We start from the raw sequence: 23,238 nt of genomic DNA, 5'->3' as shown, positions 1-23,238 counted from the left end.
CACTCAGGTGGGGACAAGCCTTGGCATCCCTGGCACCAGATCCAGCTTAGGAGTTTTGAAAAACCCTGAAAATGGTGAAAACTCTGGCGTAGACGAGGGAGTCAGATTGCTTTTGTGGCTCTGGTTGCAGGGGAGCCCATGCCACCTACACCAGCATGGTCCTGGAGCTTGTGCCTCCAGTGCCTCCTTTCTCATGGCGCTGATGCTGGAGAAGCTGTCCCAGCCCTGCAACCTTACCCTGAGGCAGCAGCCATGTCCTGCAACTCCTGGACATCCCCAGGCAATTGGAGAAATATGCTGTTTTCACTTAGGGAAGGGCAATGGAGAGGGGAAGGTGCATTTCCAGCCCTGAGGATTGCAAAGAAAGGCTTAACGAGCATCATCTTAAAAAAAAAAAAAAAAATCAAAATAACCCTGATGCTCCCTCAAAAATATTTGAAGATATTTTCCTGATTTCATAGAATTTAAACTCACTGGGGTTAGCAATGCTAAATTAGTGTTTAGAAGACAAAGAAATCCCAAACTCTACAGGTCTCCTGGAGTAATTCCTTCGAAGTAAGTTAATTGCCCCAGGTTGCCACCTCTTTAGGAGTGGAAATGTTGGAAAACTTGGCTAGCAGGTGTGTGTATGAGGAAAGGACAGAAGCCAGGAGGGAGCCCTGCTGCCCCTTTAACAGCAAGCTCAGCTCTCCTGCTATAAAATGCCTTGAGAAGGAAGTGGAGTGAGATTTCAGTGAGGAGTTCAGGTGGTTTGGAGTCATGGTGAGTAGCTGTGGAGCTGGAGGGAGGGCAGGCAGGCTTGCTTGCTTGCTTGCTTGCTTGCTTGCTGAGTAGCAATAGTTGCTATGGCTGGTCCTTCCCAGCTCTGCAGGAAGCTGAGACTGGAGGTAACTTTTCTTTTCATTTGTGCCTGTTGGGGGAAGATGAGGAAGCAGCCATGAGTTGAGGTGCATGAGAGATTTGGAGAAAGAGCTCCTGTAATGGAGAGCTGGTGCTCATGGGAGTCTCCAGAGTGGGGAGCCTGGGTTGGGTTTGTAAGTCTGGTGTCTACCTCTTCTTTCTGGCCTGGAGAAGGGCTTGCTGATGGGGTCTGCTATTTTTGAAGCACTTTCAGGCCTGCCTGTACCTCTATGCAAAGCTTCTTTGAAGATTTTCCTGGCCAGGTCTGATAAAAGACTGAGCTGGGTCTCCCCTCCTGTGCTGCTGTGGGGTTGGGTAGACCTGGAGCAGGCCAGTAAAGGCCTGGCCTTGTGGAGACTGGCTCAGCACCCCTGTTCTGGCCCTGGTGTTGGGGGCCTTGTTAAGGCTGTCCCAAGGCTGCTTCCTAAATAGGAAGATAAATGCTCTGTGGTGAGTGTAGAGCTGGCAAGTCAAATATGCCCCCTCAAGGCAGGACCCTTTCCTTCAGTGTAGGATGTTGCCTTGTGTGGGGTGCTCTGTGCTTGGTGGAGGCCCTGTTGTGCTAGTTTCTTGCAAGAACATAATTTGAGTGGCTGTGCTGGGTGTCCAGCCTAGTGTCCTGTCCAGACCCCTGCTGAAAGTAGGGGGCTAGGGCAGACTAAGTCTTGGGTAAGTGTATCTGAGACTTTCCTAGCTTAAATCCCTTGTAGAGGAGAGGTTCCTGAATTGAATGTAGCTTTTCCTTCTAGTAACCCTCAGTGGATATCTCTAGTCCAGCCTCTCTTTGAGGCCAAGAGTCTAATTTCAACCATCTCCAGTGTCAGGGAGTTAACAGCTTAGCTATGCCTTGTGCAAAGGGTCTCCTCCTTAGGTTCAAACCTGGTAGCTTTGTGGAGCAATTGCTGGTCCTCATATGGAGATGGTGAATAATCAGTCCCTATCCATCCCCACTCGTATCCCCTCTAGCTGTCTCCAGCTGGTTGTTCCTGCACAGCTGATCTTGATCTAAGCAGAGATGAGGAAATAAAGCTGGCTAGTCTGAATCAGTCAGTCCCTCCCTCCCTCCCTAGCTGAGGGCACCAAGTGAAGTACCCGGGAAGGCTGTGTGCGCCCTGCCTCCTGCCCCAAAGCAAGATTGGCAGAGCAAGGAGAAAGCATGAGCAGTCTGACTTGATAGTTATGACATACTGTAGGCTCAGGGGCTGGTCTTGATGGCCTGCCTTGCTGGCTGTCCTAGGAACAGGTCTGCTGTGCAGTGTAATGACAGTGCTGGGCTGTAGAGAGACCTACTGCAATGTCTTGATGTCTGTACCTGCCTTAATGTGAGATTGCCCACTTCTGAGGGACTAATGCTTAGCTGTTGTTAGTCCAACAGTTCTTGGGTGCCTGCTATGGAGGAAGGGTCCTCCAAGCTGTGCCATGGGTCCTCTTGTCCTGTGCCATGGGTGTTCCAGACCTGTCTGCTGTGTGCTCCATAAGGACACCCTGAGGTGCCACCCCGTGTGTGTTCATAACCTTCTCCTGTCTTCCATCCCCATGCAGAGGGAGTGTATTTCTATCCACGTTGGCCAAGCTGGTGTCCAGATGGGCAATTCCTGTTGGGAGCTGTATTGTTTGGAACATGGAATCCAGCCGGATGGCATCATCTCTTCCAAGGCATCCTCGGGGCGAGCAGACTCTTCCTTTGGGACCTTCTTCAGTGAGACTGGGTCAGGGAAGCATGTGCCCAGAGCAATATTTGTCGATCTGGAGCCCACTGTCATTGGTAAGGCATGAAAGGTCTGCAAATGCTTTGTTGGGCTTACCCAGCCTTCTTTCTGACCTGATCTCTGTGTTGGCCACCAGAACTCCTGGTGAGGTCACTAGCTTTCACGTGAAAGCTAATCTAATCAAATTAGTGCAAGCATCTTGGTAGATGGCATTTCTTATGCCAGTGACACTCATGAGCTTACAACCTCTTCCAGATGAGATCAGGACTGGGACCTACCGCACGCTCTTCCACCCGGAGCAACTCATCAGTGGCAAAGAAGATGCTGCCAACAATTATGCCCGAGGCCACTATACCATTGGGAAAGAGATCATTGACCCTGTTGTTGACAGGGCTCGTAAAATGGTAACAACCCCCTGGAGACACTCTATTCCTAATGCTCTCTGGCTGCAGTTGCCGTGGCTATCAAGTGAGGCAGTAGAGGGGTGGTTGCATGGAGGACTGTCAGTTTGACCATAACTAACCTGGGACAACGTGATGGGATGCATGTGGTGGCAAGGGGGTGTTTTACTGATTGGGACTGAAGGGGAAACCAAGGCGCTGATAATGCGCCTAGCTTAAGCAGTAGAAAAAGCAGCAGGCTTCTGCAAAAAGTCTCCTATGCCTTAACTGTCCAGTAAAGTGAGTTTCCCTTGGGTGTAGTATCCGCTATGTTTAACCTTGAGTTGGTCTGTCAGTCTTTCAAATCAAAATGCAGCAGTTGTACTCTGCAGTTTGGACATCAAACTGATGTCACATCCCACCTTCTGGCTGATATCTCCGTGCATGTCTGCCATGCCTATGCATTTGCCCTTGGAGCAGAAGCTTTCTCCCACGTGGACTTTTGGAAGTGTTACGGTAGCATTCAGATATTCTTGGGGTTTTTTTTCTTAGGTATACCCTCTTAGTGGCCTTCAAATTTTTCCCGACTCTCCTCTTAGCAGCTAGTATAATGAGCTATCTGGCCCAAAATGTCACCCAGGCCAGGCATCTATCCCTGCTAAAATAAAAGTAACTGAAGTGACTAGACTTTCTACTTCTAATAGAGATGCCACCAGGTGAGAAGTGGAAGATGCATTTAAGCAGTATAGCAATATGGCCTTAAACCTGATGATTGAACCCAGCACTTAGCTTAATTTGAGTTAAAAATGCAATGAGCCTGGAATAACTTCACTAACTTGACCTTCCTGGCTCTTTCCTTGGTGCTGCAGGCTGACCAGTGCAGCGGCCTCCAAGGGTTCCTGGTCTTCCACAGCTTTGGGGGAGGCACGGGCTCCGGCTTCACCTCCCTCCTCATGGAGCGGCTCTCTGTGGAGTACAGCAAGAAATCCAAGCTGGAGTTCTCCGTGTACCCAGCCCCGCAGGTCTCCACTGCAGTGGTGGAGCCCTACAACTCCATCCTCACCACCCACACCACCCTGGAGCACTCGGACTGCTCCTTCATGGTGGACAACGAGGCTATCTATGACATCTGCAACCGCAACCTGGACATTGAGCGTCCCACCTACACCAACCTCAACAGGCTGATTGGGCAGATCGTCTCTTCCATCACTGCCTCCCTGAGATTTGATGGTGCTCTGAATGTCGACCTGACTGAGTTCCAGACCAACCTGGTGCCCTACCCTCGGATACACTTCCCGCTCACAACCTATGCTCCCATCATCTCGGCGGAGAAAGCCTACCACGAGCAGCTGTCGGTGCCAGAGATCACCAACGCCTGCTTTGAGTTCTCCAACCAGATGGTGAAATGCGACCCGCGCCGGGGCAAGTACATGGCCTGCTGCCTGCTGTACCGGGGCGACGTGGTGCCCAAGGATGTGAATGCGGCCATTGCGGCCATTAAAACGCGCCGGTCGATCCAGTTTGTGGACTGGTGCCCCACGGGCTTCAAGGTGGGTATCAACTACCAGCCGCCCACCGTGGTGCCGGGAGGGGACCTGGCCAAGGTGCAGCGGGCCGTCTGCATGCTGAGCAACACGACGGCCATCGCGGAGGCGTGGGCCCGCCTGGACCACAAGTTTGACCTGATGTATGCCAAGCGAGCCTTTGTGCACTGGTACGTGGGAGAGGGCATGGAGGAGGGGGAGTTCTCGGAGGCCAGGGAAGACCTGGCTGCCCTGGAGAAGGATTACGAGGAGGTTGGAAGGGACTCAGCAGATGGAGAAGAGTTTGAGGAGGAATAAGCTATTTCATTTCTGGGAAGGCAGCTTGGATTATAAATGGTCTGGTATCCTGGTCTTACAATTCCTTCCAGAGAAGAAAATCCTGGGCTGTATTTAACTCAATGTGACTTGGAAACTGTATAGCTTGGCCAGAAGCAACTCGCAGGTCAAGGCTTGTGCATGCATGAATGAAAGTTTGCCAAATAAATTGTGACCAGCAAAACCTTTCTTTCTCTTGTCTTGGTGTTCCAGCAACCTGATCTGTGGGGATTTTTCCCTCTCTTATGTTGGCCACTGCAGTCCTACCCATGAGCTTTCCTGGTCCCTCAGATGTGGCTGTACCTGCTGCTCCAGGAGAAGTTCAGCCACAGGCTGGGTTGAGCCCTGTGAGCTAGGGTGGGTAACAGTGTTGTGAGCCCTCTGCCCTGGGGAGAAACTGCAGGGCAAGGGGAGGAGCGTCAAAATGAGCAGTGAGGACCTGTCCCATTGGGGCACTGGCTGCCTGTGGTCTCTCCATGCATAGAGGAGCAGTCAGTTCTGGGTTTTCCATGCTGCTGGCTGCCCTGAGGCATAGCAGGGAGGGGGATCATGTTTCTCCTGTCTCTCCCTCTGCAGAGCCCTGCTAAAGTAATCCACGTAGGGCTGCCAGTGCTCAGCGTGCCTGGAAGTCTAACTGAGAGTCTGGAGCTGGGAATTCAAATACTTCAGCTGTCTGTCAGACCCCTGTAAAAGCATGTGCCCCATAGCCAAACTTGCTCCTGGCTCTAAAGCAAGGAGTGGTCTCCTAATTAACTTTTTCTCTTTTCTCTTGTGCTACTCCATTAGCCTGAGGTAGGGCTTCTCCCAGAGCAGGGTGCAAGAATCCATGCAAACAGCTAATGAGCTGAAAAGGGGGATTTTAACTTGATCTATGCAGTTCTAATCCCTGACCTGGAGCAGGTTATTTCTCCATCTGGGAGTCTCCTTCCCAGCAAGTGATCCAAGAAAATGAGCTGGCAGAGATGCAGGGGAGATGCTGGATCTTGAGTCAGCCTGTAATTGAAAGGCTGACAATGTTGGCTCTGGGTCGCACTGCAGGAAAGTTTAAACAACCTGAGGCAAGGGTGGGGGGGATCACTTATAAATTAAAGCTTGCCTCCCCCTGCCGTTTCTCAGCTGGGCTCCCAGGGCTGGCAACCTCCCAAGGTCAACATGGGGGGAGCTCCTGGGGGCTGGCTCACCTGGAGCTACCCTCTGCCGTGGGGAGCAAAGCTGTACAGAGTGGTGTGGTGGGTGGGCAAGGACTGTAGGAGCTGCAGTAGAGAGAGAATAAGTTTTTGCTTGCCTACCTTGAGTCTCCCAGTCCCTCCAGATGCAGTTTGACATGCAGGGCATGGCGCTGGGACAAGCTTCTCTGCAAAGGCCTGGTGCAGATATTGAAGACCCCAATGTGAGGCCTACACCTTGCCTGGCACGAAGAGGGGACAAAGCAGAAACAAAATGCTCTGTCCAGGTGCAGATAGCTCAGGCAGGTGCAGTGGGGGCTCTGCCTTCCCTGCTCAAGTGCATGACCAGGAGCGGAGCAAGTCTTGCTTTGGCCAGGAGCTGACCCTGCAGCTGCCCCTGCTCTTCTAGACTAGGGCTGGAGCCACGTGTTTGCTCCTGCCTCCCCAAAGGAGGCAAAGGCTAGAAAGGCTGTACTGGATTCAGGGGGCTGAGACTGCACCTGAACCATCTGATTTCATGACTGCAGAGGAGCTCATCTCCATAGATCTGCTGAGCTCTCAGCATCTTTGGCAGAGCAAAGTCCTTCTTGGAAAAAGTACTCCCCTCTCTTTTAAATCTTCTGCTCTACCCCATTTCAGGGTGCTCTCTAGCTCCTTACCGTGGGGCTGCACCACTACACAGCTATTCCTTGCGCTGTTTGCAAGTGTGATGGGAAGGGACGGGTCTGGCTGCTGGTCAGGGACTTTCTCATCTTCATGGCACGCCAGCCTGAGGCATGGCTCTTGCTGGTTGCCCCCATAGTCATGCAGCTCGTGAGCATCAGAAACCTCTGCTTATCTGCTTGCAGCAGCAGCACCCCTTTTGTCGGTGCATGACTACCCTACTCCCAGCCTAGAGGAGATAACAGGATGAGGTGGTTTGTCCCCACAGCTGGAGGCATGCTGAGGTCCAGGGGGACCATGCACAGCTCCTCACTGGTGTCAGGGTGCAAGATGAAAGGGAGAGGTGATGGGCACGAGGCACCACACTGCCCACGCTATGGAGCTGCTGGACGTAGGGCTGGCTGACACCAAGGCATGCAGGAGGACTAGGGAACTTGCCCAAGGCCTTGCAGGAATGCAGTGGCAGAGAGGGAGCTGCCTTCTCTTTGAAGGTGCCACTGAGCCTTCTCCTTGCAGGACACTAATGAACAAACCTCCTGCTGTCCCTGTGATCTACCCTTATTGCCCCAGCTAATTCAGTAACGAATGGGCCAGAGTGACATCCCGGAAACCCTGCTCTGCGTGTCGCTGTTTGCAGAGCTCTTCCCCACGACCAGCTTTGCCGTCGCAGTGGGCAGGCAGAGGAAATCAAGCTGAAGCAGCGCAACGTGGCATGCACCATGGCGTGCACCACTCCTGGGAGCAGGTCTGCAGACTGCGCCGCACAGGGAGAGGACAAGGCATCACCAGCGACCATTGAGCTAGCAACGCTGCCTCCTCAAAAGCTGTAGGATCGCTCTCCTCTCCCCACAAGGAAAAGCCTTCCTTTCCCTCCCTCCCTAATGATGTTTCATTCGTGGGAGGGCTGGAGAGGGGCTGCACTGATGGACGTGCTAAAGTAATCGATTTCAGTAATAAATGACTGTTTAAATTACTTCAGCCCCAGCAACGTGCCGATTGCTTTCCAAGCTGCCACAGCACAGGGATTGTGTTCCTCGCCCCGCTGAGCCAGAGCAACGCTCGCCCCGTGTCCCTGCCGCACTCACATTTTTCCGGTCATTTAACCAGTGGCTTCACTGTCACCTGCAGAGAGCTGAGCCACCGTGGAAAGGCGGCAGCCCTCAAGACCGTGCCTGGAGAAGTCCCAGCATGTTGACCCGTGGGGACGGTGTCAGAAGTCCTTGCTCCTTTGGCAGGCACGGGCAAGCCCTGAACAGCCCCATATACGGCAAATGGGGCAATCACCGTTTCCCCCCTACCACCCTGCGAGGGTTAATGGTGGTGCTATGGGACACGGCACAGGCATAGCCAGCTGGCAGCCCGCAAGCAGCCCGGGAGATCATTTGGCCAAGTCCCCAGGAATCAGAGGGTGGAAAGCCAACCACACAGGGTGGGCAAGAGGAGATGCACTCAGCCCCAGCAGCTTTGGGGTGAGCTTGTCCCACGGCGGAGGGACACCAGGTACACGTGCTTGATGGTGTCCATCACCACTGCAGAGCTGGAGCTGAAGGAGCCGACCTGTCAGATACAGCAGGAGCTGCTTCCCACCCTGCAAAGACCAGCCTCAGAGGGCAGCTCCATGCTCAGCTTCCAGGTGAGCGGCGGGACAGGCCAAACATTTTAGCTTGGGCACTCGCAGCAGCAACTGAGCATAGAGGCTTCAGCCCAGCAAGGATCTTCCTAGGTGTCCACCTGCCCCCACGGTTGACAGCCTGGCTTTTTAAGCAATCAGCAGCCAACAAGGAGCTGTGGCTCCTTTCACCTCCTCCTGGGCACAGCAATGCTTCCCCATCCCCACAACCCTCTAACCATCTCCAGGCACATGCCACTGCATCACCCTGGAGAGCATCTCCTGGGTCATCCCTACTACCAGGAAAGAGGAGGGTCACCTTCCTGAGCCTGCAGCCAGCCTGGAAGCAGCACGTCGTCTTAGAGCCCCACAGCAGGAGGAAGCTCAGTTTCTGTTTACAGCCACCAAGGACAGGTAGAGCCATCCTGGGCTTTGAAATAAAGGGTATACACAGGGCTGTGGTGAAGCCTCTAATGCCATTGCCCTGAGCAGGGTGCGTAGAGCCTCAGCTGAGCTTGGGGCAAGCCATTCTCCCATCCCATAGGCTTATAAACACCCCCTCTCCTTATCTTATCACCGGACACTTCATGGCTTTTCCTCCTCTGACCATCACCCCAGCATAAGGGGCCGGTTCACCTCCCAGCACCAACTCCAGGGGCCTAGTTTTATGCTCGCACCAGCTCCAGAGCAGCTGACACCATTCCCACACAAGACCCCTGCTCAGAGGCACAGCACTGCCCCACGTTCCAGGACATGCTCAGGTAGACCCAAGCCATCACCTCCACACTTCGCAGAGACAGGAAGGTGGCAGAGCCCCACCAGTAAGGTGTGCTTCACCCGGGTACCACTCTCCCAGTATCATTGACCAAACTGGGGATCCCCTGCCTGCTCCAGATTGCTCTTGGAGGTGACGATAACAGCATCCAGCTCTAGACAGACAAGTCCCTGCAGGATATAGGGCACCTCCCTCCCAATAATAATTATGGTCTGTGAACCTCACTGTTAGCCTACCCAGAGCATATCTTTATCAGCGCTTGCTGTTTCCCTAAGATGACATTCAGACTATAAGGAACACCCTAGATTAAATCCAGAGAACTCGGAGCAAAAAAAGTCTTTATTCAAATACAAAAGACAGTTGCATAGAAGTGCACTGGTATGTTTCTAATTAAAAGGTGCTTTTGCAGTAAAAGCCAGAGCAAAAGTTTGCCATTTAAACCAAAGCAGGCAGCTTGCAACATTCCCCTGGACTAGGCACCAGGAGCCTCTTCCCAGGCAGGATGTGACCCAACACAAAGCCAGGCACCTATTCAGCTTCACTCCTCGATACACAGCAGTGTGATAAAGCTCAAGACACCCATGCTACAGAAGTGCATTGCGAGCACGTAGACTATGCAAGCAGAAAAGGTATAATACGTCAAACAGTAGCGTTGCGGTTCAGGACAATCCTTTGGCACCTCCAGGCACTTGGGACCAGTTTAGCCTGATGACAGACAGTTTGCATTTTGAAACGAGGTTTGACTTCATTAAGAACAGACAGGAGTTTGTTAATACTCATCCTCATCAGCCTCATCCTCTTCTCCATCTGCTGAGTCCCTTCCAACCTCCTCGTAATCCTTCTCCAGGGCAGCCAGGTCTTCCCTGGCCTCCGAGAACTCCCCCTCCTCCATGCCCTCTCCCACGTACCAGTGCACAAAGGCTCGCTTGGCATACATCAGGTCAAACTTGTGGTCCAGGCGGGCCCACGCCTCCGCGATGGCCGTCGTGTTGCTCAGCATGCAGACGGCCCGCTGCACCTTGGCCAGGTCCCCTCCCGGCACCACGGTGGGCGGCTGGTAGTTGATACCCACCTTGAAGCCCGTGGGGCACCAGTCCACAAACTGGATCGACCGGCGCGTTTTAATGGCCGCAATGGCCGCATTCACATCCTTGGGCACCACGTCGCCCCGGTACAGCAGGCAGCAGGCCATGTACTTGCCCCGGCGCGGGTCGCATTTCACCATCTGGTTGGAGAACTCAAAGCAGGCGTTGGTGATCTCTGGCACCGACAGCTGCTCGTGGTAGGCTTTCTCCGCCGAGATGATGGGAGCATAGGTTGTGAGCGGGAAGTGTATCCGAGGGTAGGGCACCAGGTTGGTCTGGAACTCAATCAGGTCGACATTCAAGGCCCCATTAAATCTCAGGGAGGCAGTGACGGATGAAACGATCTGCCCAATCAGCCTGTTGAGGTTGGTGTAGGTGGGACGCTCAATGTCCAGGTTGCGGTTGCAGATGTCATAGATAGCCTCGTTGTCCACCATGAAGGAGCAGTCCGAGTGCTCCAGGGTGGTGTGGGTGGTGAGGATGGAGTTGTAGGGCTCCACCACTGCAGTGGAGACCTGCGGGGCTGGGTACACGGAGAACTCCAGCTTGGATTTCTTGCTGTACTCCACAGAGAGCCGCTCCATGAGGAGGGAGGTGAAGCCGGAGCCCGTGCCTCCCCCAAAGCTGTGGAAGACCAGGAACCCTTGGAGGCCGCTGCACTGGTCAGCCTGCAGCAGAATAACGTATATTAACTTCTCTCTGTTAAAGACTGGAATAACTAACCAAAGTAATACAGCAATAGATTCTGCTTGGAGCACCTAATGACCAGAACAGCAACATCAAAACAAAGCCACAAACTCCAGTTATTCTTTTCCCAAGAGTGTATTCATTCAGTATATTGCCCTACTAAGCATCTTTAGCTTCGACATGTGTTAATCAAGCAGAGGATTTCCATGTACCTACCATAGGTAGCTGTGCATGGCCAGACAGAAACTCTGGGCAAGTTGCTCTATTATCTGCTCAGTGCATGTCTCAGCAGCTGAGAGGAGATGGGAGGTCACATGTGGTTCCTGGACCCCGAGGAGATGTCAAAAAAGTGTTTCACTGACAGACCCCTAAAGACGGTGTTACAAACTAGCTTCACCCCCGCCAAACATGGAGTTTGGCTTATCAATCATCCATTTAGAACTAATCTCTGCAATTGCGTAACCACAGTGTGGCTTCCCTATGGTCAAAAGTCCCTCTCTTCTGTCTTTTAGGTCTAGTGTTGTCTCACTCCAGCCCATGAGATGTACATACAATGACAGTTGCTTTAAGAACAGATACATAGTTTCAGATGAACCCCTTTCTTTACCAAGCCCCAAATCTCATGACAGCAGCAGTAGTTCTCGAGCTCAGATAGAGGAATTTTGCTTCTAAGATATTTACCTAAAAGTTAACACAAAGTTTAATTGCATTGTCCATGATGTGCTGTTTCAAGGGAAAGATTTTCTTTTCCCTCTTACCATTTTACGAATTCTGCTGAGAACAGTATCTATGATCTCCTTCCCAATGGTGTAATGGCCACGGGCATAGTTGTTGGCAGCATCCTCCTTGCCACTGATGAGCTGCTCTGGATGGAAGAGTGCATGGTAGGTCCCAGTCCGAATCTCATCTACAGGGAGGAGCAGTCATGGAAAGTAGCATGGTTACTCCGTCACACTAATACACAGAACCCATGAAGCGTGTACAAATCCACCAGGAACTCATGCAAAAGTAATGGGCATGGTGTGGTTAATTAGACTGGGAATAATGAAAAGGGTTAGAAAAACACCGTCCAGACTAATCATCAAGTTCATTACCTCCTCCACCTTCTCCCAGCTGCCACCTTGAGATCCTGATCTAATTTGGTTCATAAAGAGTTAGGATGCTGCCTAAGTGTCCACTGCTGGTGTAGGATTATAGCTACCACATGTAACCTGCGCTTCTGCTTGTTGTAGAGCAACCTGAGGTCACTGAGAGCACTACCTCCACCACCTGCTCCACAGCATACTGAAGAGGAGACAGAATACTTCCTGCCTTGACATTTCAGCTAGATCCATCCCGCCAAGCTCCAAGCATCTAATGAATACAGGCATTAGGAGCAGTTTCCCTAGGCTTTGCACAATCAGTGAGGTTGAGAGACATCTCCAGAGGGTAATTAGACCCAATCAGTCTCAATGTTGGATATATTTCTTATTCCACTGGCTCACTCATCAGGTTCCCAATTTAGTGCCTTGATTAGGTGCCTAGAAATTAAGTGGAACCAAAACAGAAGTCTGCATTCCTTCCATTAAATGAAATAATGAGTCACATGTCCTAGACAGTAAGATAGGAACAGACACATTCACCCACAGGAGAAGCCTAAATGGCAGAAGCAGGTTAGATGTACAGCCTTAAATGGATGCAGGTGGCAGGGAGTCATTTCTGCCAGCTTCTTGAGCAAAAGCAAATTTGTTGTCTAGAAAGATGTTCCAAATCAAATTAAAATGCCATGAGTAAGTCAAGCTTCCAAAGAAGATCGTTAATGAAACTAGGGGGTGGAAGAGGAAGTATACAGCCTGTCGTAGCAAAACACCCATTTTCCACAGAACCATGGAATTGGTAGCACCCACCTGCCCAGAGGTGCTTCAGAGGTAGCATTAAAACCGGAAGTGCCACATCAGGTCATAGGCTCACGTAATTCAGTCCAGAGCTATCGAGGTTAATAAACCCATACCACCTTACACCTGCTGAGGATCCTGCTCAAGACAGCAGGTCTCTCTTAAATCGAGAGATCAACTGCAGACAAGTCAGTGTGGTCGGAGTAATGGGTTTGTCACTCGCAGGTCCATTTGGAACTGCAAACACCATCCAGCTTCTGATGGCTGGAGACATTACAACAGAGCAAAAGAGTGGGAGCTGCTAGGCAATACAGGCAGCAACACGAGCTGCAGTAAGAAGGCTCAGGAGCCAAAGTTAAAGATGCCACAACACCCATCTGCCCCACTATTACCAATGACAGTGGGCTCCAAGTCTATGAACACTGCCCGGGGCACGTGCTTCCCAGACGCTGTCTCACAGAAGAAGGTCTCGAAAGAAGAATCCACTTGTTCGGACTCCGGCTCCACAGGTTTTGCCAGCTTGGGGCCAGGAATGGTCCCGTCCGCCTGGATCCCGTGTTCAAGGCAGTACAGCTCCCAGCAGGCATTGCCCATCTGCACGCCAGCCTGCCCGATGTGGATGGAAATGCACTCCCTCTGCAAGGGGAAATGGCTTGTTAAGGGGATTTTGAGACATCCTGCGACTTAGCACTAGCCCCCACAGTTCTTGTTTGAGCCGTTTGCTACTGGCAGACAATTAGGGAAACAGAAGGCTTCCGCCCACCGCCAGGAGCTGGAGCAAGGATCAAACCCTGATCTGCAGAGCCACTGGCCACAGCCTAGCCATGCACGTAGCCTCCTTAGGAAGGGCTCAGGGAGGAAGGAAGGAGGTGATGGGCTTGGTGCCAAGACAGGAAGCAGCTGAGCAGTGCTGGCTCCTTCTTAATCAGTGCTCAACTGGCCCCGCCACAGAGCAGGGCAGCTGTTGATCCCTTGGGGCTCAGCCACCACCATGACTCAGGGTCTGCTATGCCGGCATCTTTGTCCCAGAGGGATGGTTCCTCAGGGATGACTGGAGATGGGGGCTCAGGTCTCCCTTAGCAAAGCTCTGCACCAAACGGGGAGAAGCTGAACCTGGAAAATCCACAGCTGAGCTGGGAGTCATACCAGGAAACAATGCTAGAGGAAACTAGCATTCGCCCGAGGCCAGAACAAGGGCAGGCCAACACCCAGAGAGAGTCCCAGAGAGAGCTTAGAGTCCCAGTTTAACCAGGTCACCCTCCAGGAGCCCTCCAGGGTGCTGCTGGAGACATCCACGTCTTCTGGAGCCTCTCTGGGGACTTTTGATGGTTCCATGCTTCCCTCCGTAATTGGCATCTCTGCCATTTCCACCACCCCAAGATCAAAGCACCTCTGCAGTGACAACAGAGCTCGCACTGCAGCACCCAAGCAGAGACTCCCAATTACAACCATGCACAGCGCAGGGAAGTGCAGCTTCCCAGGGTGTCCACGTTAAGGGAAGCTGGTGATCCCACCTGGGGTGGCAAGCAATGCAGCTGATGTTACTACTTGGGGCATTGAGGGGCAGCTCCGTTCAGGTCTCCTCTCTGCTACTACCCAGTCTTCCTGCTCCTTTGTGCTCCATGCCTCAGTTTCCCCCCAGGCCTACCCAGGGCCAGGAGTCTCCATGAACGAGCCCAGCTCCCTTGCTTCAAGGAGTCTACCTTGGGCAAAGTATGACAAACACCACTGACAGCTCAGCTGTCTCAGGCCTGAGAAAACGCCCTGAGTGCATGCAGCCCTAGGCATGGCTGCCCTGCCAAAGTGACCCTGTCTCTTTTAAGTGGAGTCTTTACCTTCAAAGCAATGCTAGACATGGTCTTGGGCATCAACTGCTCTTGGCAGTAGCAGGAGTCATTAGGAGAGAGAAGTAACACAACTTCTTCCCTCTTTCTGTCTCCAAGCATTGATGCGTCAAGAGGTTTCTCAGCATCAAATTGCCGCTGCGCGTCCAGGTCATCTGCAGTAAAGCTAGATACCATCCGAGTGCTCTCCGATACAGCAGAGGGACACCAACCCCTGCACCCACAGCTGGCAAAACACCACTTAATCCAGGTCTGGGCAAAGATCGCCTGTTCTGCTGGGTGTGGAGGCTGCATTTAAGTCTCCCCTCTCCAAGTTGATATTTGCACTATTTGGGAAATGCTGGCTGCCATTTGCCCATCCCTCCCAGCAAAATGGTTGCAATAGCTCCTCACCACAGTTTGCAAGGGTCACCGCCACAGCCGCTTTGCCAGCACTAGCTGGGACAGCTGCTCAGCTCTCTATCCTCTCCCAGCTCCCTAGTCCCAGCACCTGCTTCAAGGGGGCACTAGCATTTTCAGCCCAGCACACAGGGAATGGAAAGGAAAAAAAAAAAAAAAAAAAAAGGCAGGGGGCCAGCAGGAAGAGCAGGACGAAAGCACAGCTCATACTATGCAGTTTTCTCCCACCTTCAAATATGCTGGGAAGTTTTCTGAGATCCCAGATCTCCAACATTTATATTTTGCATCAAGATAAACTGCATTTTACAGACTGGCTATAGGCAGCCTATTGTTGTCCAGCTGATTTTCCCATTGGAAACACCATGTAAATATTTAACTGTTTTATAGCCAAGATAGACTCCAGAAGTCCCAGATAAAAGGAAAAGTTCAAAAGCTGGCTTGCCAAAGGTTACTTTGAAGTTTTCTTCCATTTACAACATGCAAAGGGTCACCATCAGATTTTCCAAAGAGTTATTCTTTTGCATTCAAAATAAGGTGACAGTTGCGTTATTCTTTGAAACAGTTTCAGCAAGATCAGCCAGCGATGTTCAGGGTTGCGGTTTTTTTAGTCACTGGTTCAATTCCCTTAAGTTTCACAGCTGCAAACTCTTTAGAGTAAAGATTCAATGAAAAAACTGGGGGGGGGGGGGGGGGGGGGGGAGAGAAATCTTTATTCCTTTAATATCTATTCCCAAGGGTTTTTAGCAGACAAAGGCAACATGGCAGCTCACTCCTTAGGAAGAAACCCTAAGGTCTCTGCAAGTTGCACTAGTTCCCTGTGGTAGTGAGAGAGCTGAAGTGCTAAACCTATAGAAAAGTGCCAGAAGTATCAAAGTTTAAAATTTAGTATATCAGATAGTTGTGTATCTAGATATACTGGTTTCCAAAAAAAGTAAAACTCAACTTGCATTAAAGAATCCAGCACTTTGCAACTCTACAGACACCATCTCAGGAGCTGCAAACCTCAGGGCGAAAAAGCAGCAAGAGGCCACTCAAATAACCGTTCTCCAACCAAGTCCCTCACTTTTCCCTTATAAGGAGCAAACATTGATTCAATAAGCTATAAGGTAACCAGCAATTAAACCAAACTGTTTGGAGTTAACAGCCCCAAGAGAAAAGAGAGAAAAAGAGCAAGCAAACTGTTCAGCTCAGTGCACTGGGAAAACATTCAGTCTATATATTAAGTTTAGACTAATATAAATATAAGGCATGCACTTACCATGATGAGACTGGAGGCTTGCTAAGATCTAAGCAAAACAGCTGCTGCCCCTGCCTCTGCCTGCAACTTTATAGCCTAGGAAGGCTTGACTCCACCTGAATATAAAGAAGCTTTCTCCTAACTTAAAGGAGCAGAGCTCCTTTTCCTTTACATCCCTAGATACAGTAAGGGATAAAATGATTTGCTAGTGTTTAGCTGGTGCAGTTCCTGTGATTTAAAAGCCTTGGGTACGGTAAACTGTGATCTTTTTGCTTACATTTTTTCAGAGAGCCTCAACTGAAAAAAAAAAAAAAGAGAGAGAGAGAGAGAGAGAGAGATACTGAACTTTGGGGAAGGGGGAGTGTCAAGAGGATGAGGCCAGCCTCTTCTCCGTGGTGCCCAGCAACAGGACAAGAGGCAACGGGCAGAAACTGAACCACAGGCAGTTCCAGCTGAAGCTGAGGAAAAACTTCTTCACTGTGAGGGTGACTGAGCATTGGAACAGGTTGCCCAGAGAGGTGGTGGAGTCTCCTTCGCTGGAGACATTCAAAACCCATCTGGATGTGATCCTGGGCAATTTGCTCTAGGTGACCCTGCTTGAGCAGGGAGGTTGGACTAGATGATCTCCAGAGGTCCCATCCAACCTAAACGATTCTGTGATTCTGTGAAGTTTGAGTGCCCCCATACGACACACTTTATTGAGAAATCACAGTCCTTCCCTCATCGTTATTCAAAGCACTGCCATTGATTGATCTATTTTCAGACCTAATCTTGCAATTTTTGGCCTTTGTCTCATGCCCTCCTGGACCTTTATAGGAATGCACTGATTTTTGCACCTCTGTAGCGGTAAGGTGCAGGCTCAGACCCTCCGTTTGCCTTACCTGCTAGCCATTAAGGGTTCATTACCAAGAGCTGACATAAAACTCTGTGCCGGTTCTGGCCCCATCCTGCAAATAAGTAGGTTTAGCGTTAACTAAGACTGCTCTGGGTCTGCTCTTATATCTAGATAACTGTGCCCCAGACTGTGTCAGCATGAGCCCAGCCAGGGGATTGAGGGCAGTGAGTCTTCCCTCTGTTCAGCATTTATGAGACCCCATCAGGATCCTGGGTTCAGTTTGGGCTCCCCAGTACAAGACAGGCATTGGCATACTGGAGGGGGTCCAGCATAGGCCACCGAGCTGGTCAGAGGCTAGAGCACAGGACATAAAAGCAGAGGCTGAGAGGGGGGCTTGCTCAGCCTGCAGAAGGGCAGACCTTATTGCACATTGCAGCTCTCTAGCTGGAGGGTGCAGAGAGGATGGAGCCAGACTCTTCCTGGAGATGCACGGCAAACGGGCGAGAGGCAGCACAGGAAATTCTGGCTGGGTGGAAGGGAAAAAAATTCATCATGAATGTGGTCAAGACACTGGAGCATGAGGTGGAAGATGGGGGAAACTTCATCCTTGAATACATTCAAAACTCACCTGCACAAAACTTTAGGCCACATCATCTAAGTTGGCCCTGCTTTGAGCAAAAGCTGGGCCAGTGTCCTCCAGACATCCCTCCCAACCTTGATCATTCTGCAACAGCCACCTTCAGCATCAATGCTGTCATATAAGAATTTCTTTCTCATCCTCTCCCTTGCCACCCAGTCCTTCCTCTTCCCCACTTTGGCCACTCACTCCCACACTTGGCCTCCCTTGGGACTTCCTCCCCTCTTGGCTGTCCTGAAGCTGGAATACCTGCTTGTACATCCATTCTCTGCAGTGATGGGCAAACAAGGCTGAAGTTCATCACTGGTAAATCAACTGGGTATTTTAGGAGGCAAAATTAACCTTCCTACCATGGATCTGCACGCACCAAACTGGTTGTAAGAACATCACCTGCCCTAGGGAGAATTTCTTTAGAGAAGCTTTGTTTCCCTTTGCACTGTTGGCACCGTGTATAGGGTCAGCTGAGCCCAGGATGTGCGGGGTATTCACCCCCCAGCTCTGCTGGGGAAGTGGGACAAGGCTGCTGCCCTGATCGGCAAAGAGATGAGCTGACCTGCATGAGGTGCAGCAAGGAGCCTATGGAAATCCTATGGAGTCTATGGAGTCTCCTCCACTTGGATGTTGAATGCTAGCCTCCTCGTCTCAGGGCAGATGGGAGCATTACTCTGTTCCTGCTCAGGGCTACGCCATGGATTTAGGGAATTTGAGCCAAGCAGGTTGGGCACACAGCTATGCCTGTGTTGAAAGTGGGGGAATTCAGTCCCTAATTGGGCTCAGCAAGGTTCTTTCGTTAGATACAGCATTGTGAAAACGCAGTTGTCAACGTCCTAGGCTTCAAACCTCTGTCAAAGGTGGCCTCTGAGTATAGAGAAGCTATTCATTTCCAGCCTAAACCAAGAACCACCCAAAATGTGTGCACCAAGCCTGCCAGTCAGACGAGATATTCTCTTTCTGAGAGACTTTTGTTCCCCCATGGCAATAGAGAAAATCAGGAAGTTGGGCCATTTGGAAGATGAAGCATTTATTCTGGGGATGGCACGCCTTCAGTCAATGCCAAACTACTTAATATTTCAAGCCAAAGTTTTTGAGGCTGATTTCTGTCCTTCTTTCTTGGGAGATGGAAAGCAAAGGAGAGTAGTGTTATAGTGTGGTGGTGACAGCTACAACCTGCCTGCGATCTCAGCTCTAAGACATATTTAGAACAGCAACAAGACAGAGACCAACCCCCCAGAGGACCCGTCGCGGTGGCTCCCAGCCTTTTTATAGCCAGACCTCACAGCTGCTGCCTCCTCTTTCCCCCTCCTACATCCTAAATATTGCCTCTTCGACTTCCCTGGTACTCCTATTGCTGGCCACACCATGCAGTCTGGCACCAGCTGCTATTCACCCCTCTAGAGCAAATCCTTACCCACGAGGATGTGGGTGGTGTCCTGAGAGATGCTGCATGAGTGTCCTCAGATGGAGGGGACAAGTGATCTGTGGCCATCATGATCTGGGCAAGCACTTAAATCACCAGACTGCTGAGGAAGAGAGAAGTTACTGCTTTTGCTGTGGTATCTCGGAGAAAGGCACTTAAAATTCACCCTTCAGGCCTGTCACTTGCTTTTGTTAGAGATGCCCTCTTGGAGCCAAAGTCCCTAGAGAGAGAGAAAATATTTAATTGAAGCCAACATTAGCTTCTGTTGTTATTGTAGCAGGAAAAAGTGGTGGGGGGGGGGGGAATCTCATTTAGCTTCAGGCTGAGGCAAAATCTGGGAAGTTTCGGTATTTTTGGTTTGTTGGCTCAACTGTAAAAATAGTGATTCACGTAGCTCCAAAATCCACCACTTCAGGAGTAATTTGCTCCCGTGTTTAATTGTTCATCTAGTTAAATTTGCTCTATTTCACATGTGAATTTCTCTAGCATCAGCTTCCAGCCACTGGCTCTCATTATGCCTTTTTCTGGGAACTGAAAGCTGCCAACTTTCCACACCCTCATCCCCCCGAAGGCAGTTTTTGTCTTTTCAAGTGAATTTAGCGCTGGCCGAATATGCAGAACAGTCCTAGAGATCTCTATCCCCTGCATTAGCCTCAAACAGCCAGATCCTGTTCCCCAGCAGGTCTCCATCTGCCTCCATTGTCCTCTAGATGCATAAAGAGGAAAAGGCACTTATTCCACCAACAGGGACTCCCCAGGTCATCCCACCTATTGCCCGTTCCTCCCTGTTGAGCCTCCGATAAGGCAGGAATTTTTCCTATGGCAGCAGTTCCCAAGATTCAGCCTGAGGCAAGCGTATGTCTCACGAGGGCTTTGAGACCCTCAGGGGCTTTGGGGGCCGTTGCGTGGTGGCCCTGCTAGTTCTCCTGTGTCGCTTTGAGCCTCATGTCTGCTCATCACTGCTGGTGAGCAAATGAGGACCTCCTGAGGGGCACCTGCTGGCTCAAGGACCAACTAACCCTCTGGACATCTCCACTTCTCACCCCCGGTTATAGTGAGGCCTCAGGCCCCCATTCCCCAACTTAGGCTCTCCGGGGCTGATGTTGAAGTGCCTCTTCTGATAGCGGCTGTCCTTTATCTGTCATGTAGCGAGGCCCCAACCTCAGCTCAGGCATCTATTACTGATAACCAGCGATGATTTATCCAGCCGTTAGCCCACGTATCTCTAGCATTTCACTGTGTGTGTTTCGTCCATACGCGGCTGGTTTTTATACCTCTGCTTCCCTGGCCTTGCCATCGGAGCTTTCTGCTTCATGCGCATGAAGGATATGAGCAGGGACAACTCCTCTTGTTTCACTCCCGTGGTTTCCTACCTCTACCTCTAATGCAACAATTCTCCTCCAGCCAAACACTATCTGCAAACACATCCTTGCAGCATGAGACAGTGGAGCTGCTTGGTTGTAGGGGGATCCATTCATATCCACTCACAGAAAACCAATTAAATTCTCAGCAAAAGGAAATTACTAAGAAGATACTCTCAGCAGAAGCATTCAGCCTCAACAGCAACTTTTACCACGCTCTCTCACAATGCAAAAAAGTTACAGCAAAAAATGGTTACAAATGGAAAACTTTTCATTTCAAGGCTATTGGGATGGGATATTCTGGCATTCCAATGTCTTCCTCCTCTCCCCCCACCCCTCAATTTTTCTTTCCAAATAAAACTCTGGCAGACCCATCCCCACTCTGCAAGACAGCTTGATTTGAATGGAAATGCATATTTCAGCAGAATACACTTCCAGCAAGAATTCCCCCAACCAGCTCTGCCTCAAAGCTATTCCTGTAACCAAGGGTGGAGAAAGCACCATCTCTTTATTTGTGTCTGCACAGCTGTGCTTCTCCTTTGCCTTCCATAAAGCAGATAGGAACCAGCTGTGGGGTAGGGGAGTCTGTAGTGGGGTTAGGCTGTAGCAAGTCCCAAAGTATATATTTTTATTTGTTCTCCAGATGCAAAGTTATTTCTACTCTTCTCTTTTTAATTGCTTTAGAAGCAGTGAGATAAATGCTTTGAGGAAAAGCTTTCTTCTAATGCAACTTAACAGAAATGGATTTATGTTCTTTAACGAGTTTGAGGGTGGCTGTAGTATGTCAGACGAAGGTCTGCCTCCTAGTGCCCTTCTCCCAACAGTGGCCGTGAGCGACTGCTTAGAGAAGCGTAAAGGGCAGGGAAAGTGTATATAACACCCCCTGAAGTCCCTCCTCTGATTTGTATCCAGCTGACAGACTCTACCATCAGTTTGTCTAGTGTCCTTGAGTGTTGTCCGACGTTAGCATCAGCTCACAGGCACTTTTAGTTTCAATTTGTTCAGCTGCATTCCCAATAGCTAACTTCCTGCTGGGTGATTTTTTTTCATCTTTTTTTTTTTTTCCCTTGATCTTCCTCCTGCTTTTCCCTGTCTGTAAAGCTGAAATTGTCTCAGCCCTCAAGAGCATGTGTGCACGTACATTTCTTGAGGGAAAGCAAGCGACTGAGTTCTGTCTTTTTTTCTGCCAAGAAAGCAATTTTATCTGATGCTGTAGAGGATCCCGGCAGCTCTCTGCTCTCTTACTAGTTGACCTTGCCATAACTCTTGCAAGTTTTTGCAAGAGACTGAGCCAGACTCCCTGTCGTTCACTAGGGCTCTGCCATTAGCACTCACCACGGAACTGCCTGATCTAAAGCTGCGTTTGCAGCATTGATTCAATTTATACTGACCCTCTATGAAAGGCCCTTCTCGATAAAAGACTTTTCCTCCCTGCCTGTCCATACATGGAAAACACCTAGAGCAAACACAGCATTAGAAAAGCTCTTTCTGATCTCGTGACCAGTTTGAAAACTCAGCCCTAGTGCTTTCCTCCACGTTTAATATCGGAACTGCCAACACTGCCTTTGGTGGAGTTGAAAACTGCAGCTTTGCATCAAGTATTGTGGAAGAATTAGATTTCAGTGCAGAGGCTTCTCTCCCCTGCTGGAAGAATCCTTTCTTATGTGTGATTCGAGATGAATAGTTGATGTGCTTAACCTGACTATCTAGTGTGCGGAGATCTGTTGCGTGGCTGGAAAAGGTGGGTATTTGTTCTTGGCCATGTGAGGTCTTCTCATTTCTACACATATGCTATCTCTTTTACGGAAAAGGATTGGGTGGGAGCTGCTGAAATCAAATTTGCAGCAGCGTCAAAAGGACCTTGCAATGTGGTTGAAGACACCTGTTCCCCTGTTGTACAGAGCTCTGAAAAGGAGAAGTTTTGAGCAAGAGCCCTTCCCGTTGCCACAGACAAAGCTGACGAATGATAGATGATTCTGATTACTTACAGTTCATGGGGCTTTTCTAATGGTCCTAACTCACCAACAATGACAAATGCTCTCGTTAAGCCTATATAAACAATTGGTTTGAGGATGTAAAAGCAAAATTCTTTTTCTTTCACCTTCTGAAAGATGGAAAGCACTGCAAAAATATGTGTAAGGGGTGCACTATTATTAAAATTGGCTTTTTTGCATTGGCTAGCTCTCTGGCTAAGACAGAACACCAGTGAGGCCTAAAAGTAATATCTGTAGAAGGTGCAAGGAGTGAGACTGGAAGAACAGAATGACTTGGATTATCCAGACTAATTTGCTTTTTTTTTTTTTTCCCCCTGAAAGGAATTAATTCTGCACGGTATGCAACAGTTGGGAAATGCATCACTCGAGGCTTACGACGACAGCTTAGGCAGCTTGGATATCTCATAAGCCTTATGGAAGAGCTCTGAAACCTTTCACAAGTTGACTGTGTCACTTGGCAGAGTTACTGTTGTGGCTGCGAACCACATGTATTATCTAGCCTAATGCTTACTGACTAACTGGAACATAAGGGCAATTTTCATGTAGTTTTACAGCACTTATTTTCTAGGATTTTAAAGATGAAAATATGAGACAGCTTTTTTTTTTTGTTTTAATGACTTGAAGTACTGATGGTGACATGCACCCTCATCATGTGCAATTTATGGCCTAAGGTTTTATGGCACCATAAACGTCTAAGCTGCCTCGAATCCTCCAGACGACTACTTTCAAAGTAGTGAAACTGCTTAAAGGAGCAACATTGCCAAGTGTAGAAAATTCTGCAAAATAACTCGACACTTTGAATCCTAA

The 23,238-nt window shown here is 50.1% G+C and overlaps 2 protein-coding genes across 2 annotated transcripts; one reads left to right on the top strand and one right to left on the bottom strand.

Annotated features, from left to right (window-relative positions):
* The first annotated feature begins 2,448 nt into the window (after positions 1-2,448).
* Positions 2,449-5,027, top strand: LOC104146978 (tubulin alpha-1D chain). Its single transcript, XM_009679311.2, has 3 exons — positions 2,449-2,665; positions 2,865-3,013; positions 3,859-5,027. Exons 1-3 carry the CDS (start codon positions 2,485-2,487, stop codon positions 4,828-4,830), a joined length of 1,302 nt encoding a protein of 433 aa, XP_009677606.2. The 5' UTR covers positions 2,449-2,484; the 3' UTR covers positions 4,831-5,027.
* A 4,355-nt stretch (positions 5,028-9,382) lies between these two features.
* LOC104146976 (tubulin alpha chain) lies at positions 9,383-16,525 on the bottom strand. The gene is made up of 4 exons (XM_009679309.2): positions 16,209-16,525; positions 13,100-13,343; positions 11,592-11,740; positions 9,383-10,814 (listed from the first exon to the last, which is right to left on the bottom strand). The coding sequence occupies exons 1-4, from the start codon at positions 16,209-16,211 to the stop codon at positions 9,831-9,833; spliced, it is 1,380 nt and encodes a 459-aa protein (XP_009677604.1). The 5' UTR covers positions 16,212-16,525; the 3' UTR covers positions 9,383-9,830.
* Between the last annotated feature and the right edge of the window lie 6,713 nt (positions 16,526-23,238).

Source organism: Struthio camelus, chromosome 1, assembly GCF_040807025.1.
Source record: "Struthio camelus isolate bStrCam1 chromosome 1, bStrCam1.hap1, whole genome shotgun sequence".
Taxonomy (NCBI): domain Eukaryota; kingdom Metazoa; phylum Chordata; class Aves; order Struthioniformes; family Struthionidae; genus Struthio; species Struthio camelus.
This window is presented reverse-complemented; position numbering and strand designations above follow the sequence as displayed.

What these genes read in the sequence shown, in the direction of transcription:
- LOC104146976 (XM_009679309.2), bottom strand. An exon ending in CTTGGAGCCCACTGTCATTG is followed by an intron (nt 11,741 to 13,099) that starts GTAATAGTGGGG and finishes TCCTCCCTGTAG; the next exon opens with ATGAGATTCGGACTGGGACC. An exon ending in TCAGCAGAATTCGTAAAATG is followed by an intron (nt 10,815 to 11,591) that starts GTAAGAGGGAAA and finishes ATTCTGCTGCAG; the next exon opens with GCTGACCAGTGCAGCGGCCT.
- LOC104146978 (XM_009679311.2), top strand. Translation starts at nt 2,485, where the DNA reads ATGGGCAATTCCTGTTGGGAGCTGTATTGTTTGGAACATGGAATCCAG. An exon ending in TCTGGAGCCCACTGTCATTG is followed by an intron (nt 2,666 to 2,864) that starts GTAAGGCATGAA and finishes AACCTCTTCCAG; the next exon opens with ATGAGATCAGGACTGGGACC. An exon ending in TTGACAGGGCTCGTAAAATG is followed by an intron (nt 3,014 to 3,858) that starts GTAACAACCCCC and finishes TTGGTGCTGCAG; the next exon opens with GCTGACCAGTGCAGCGGCCT.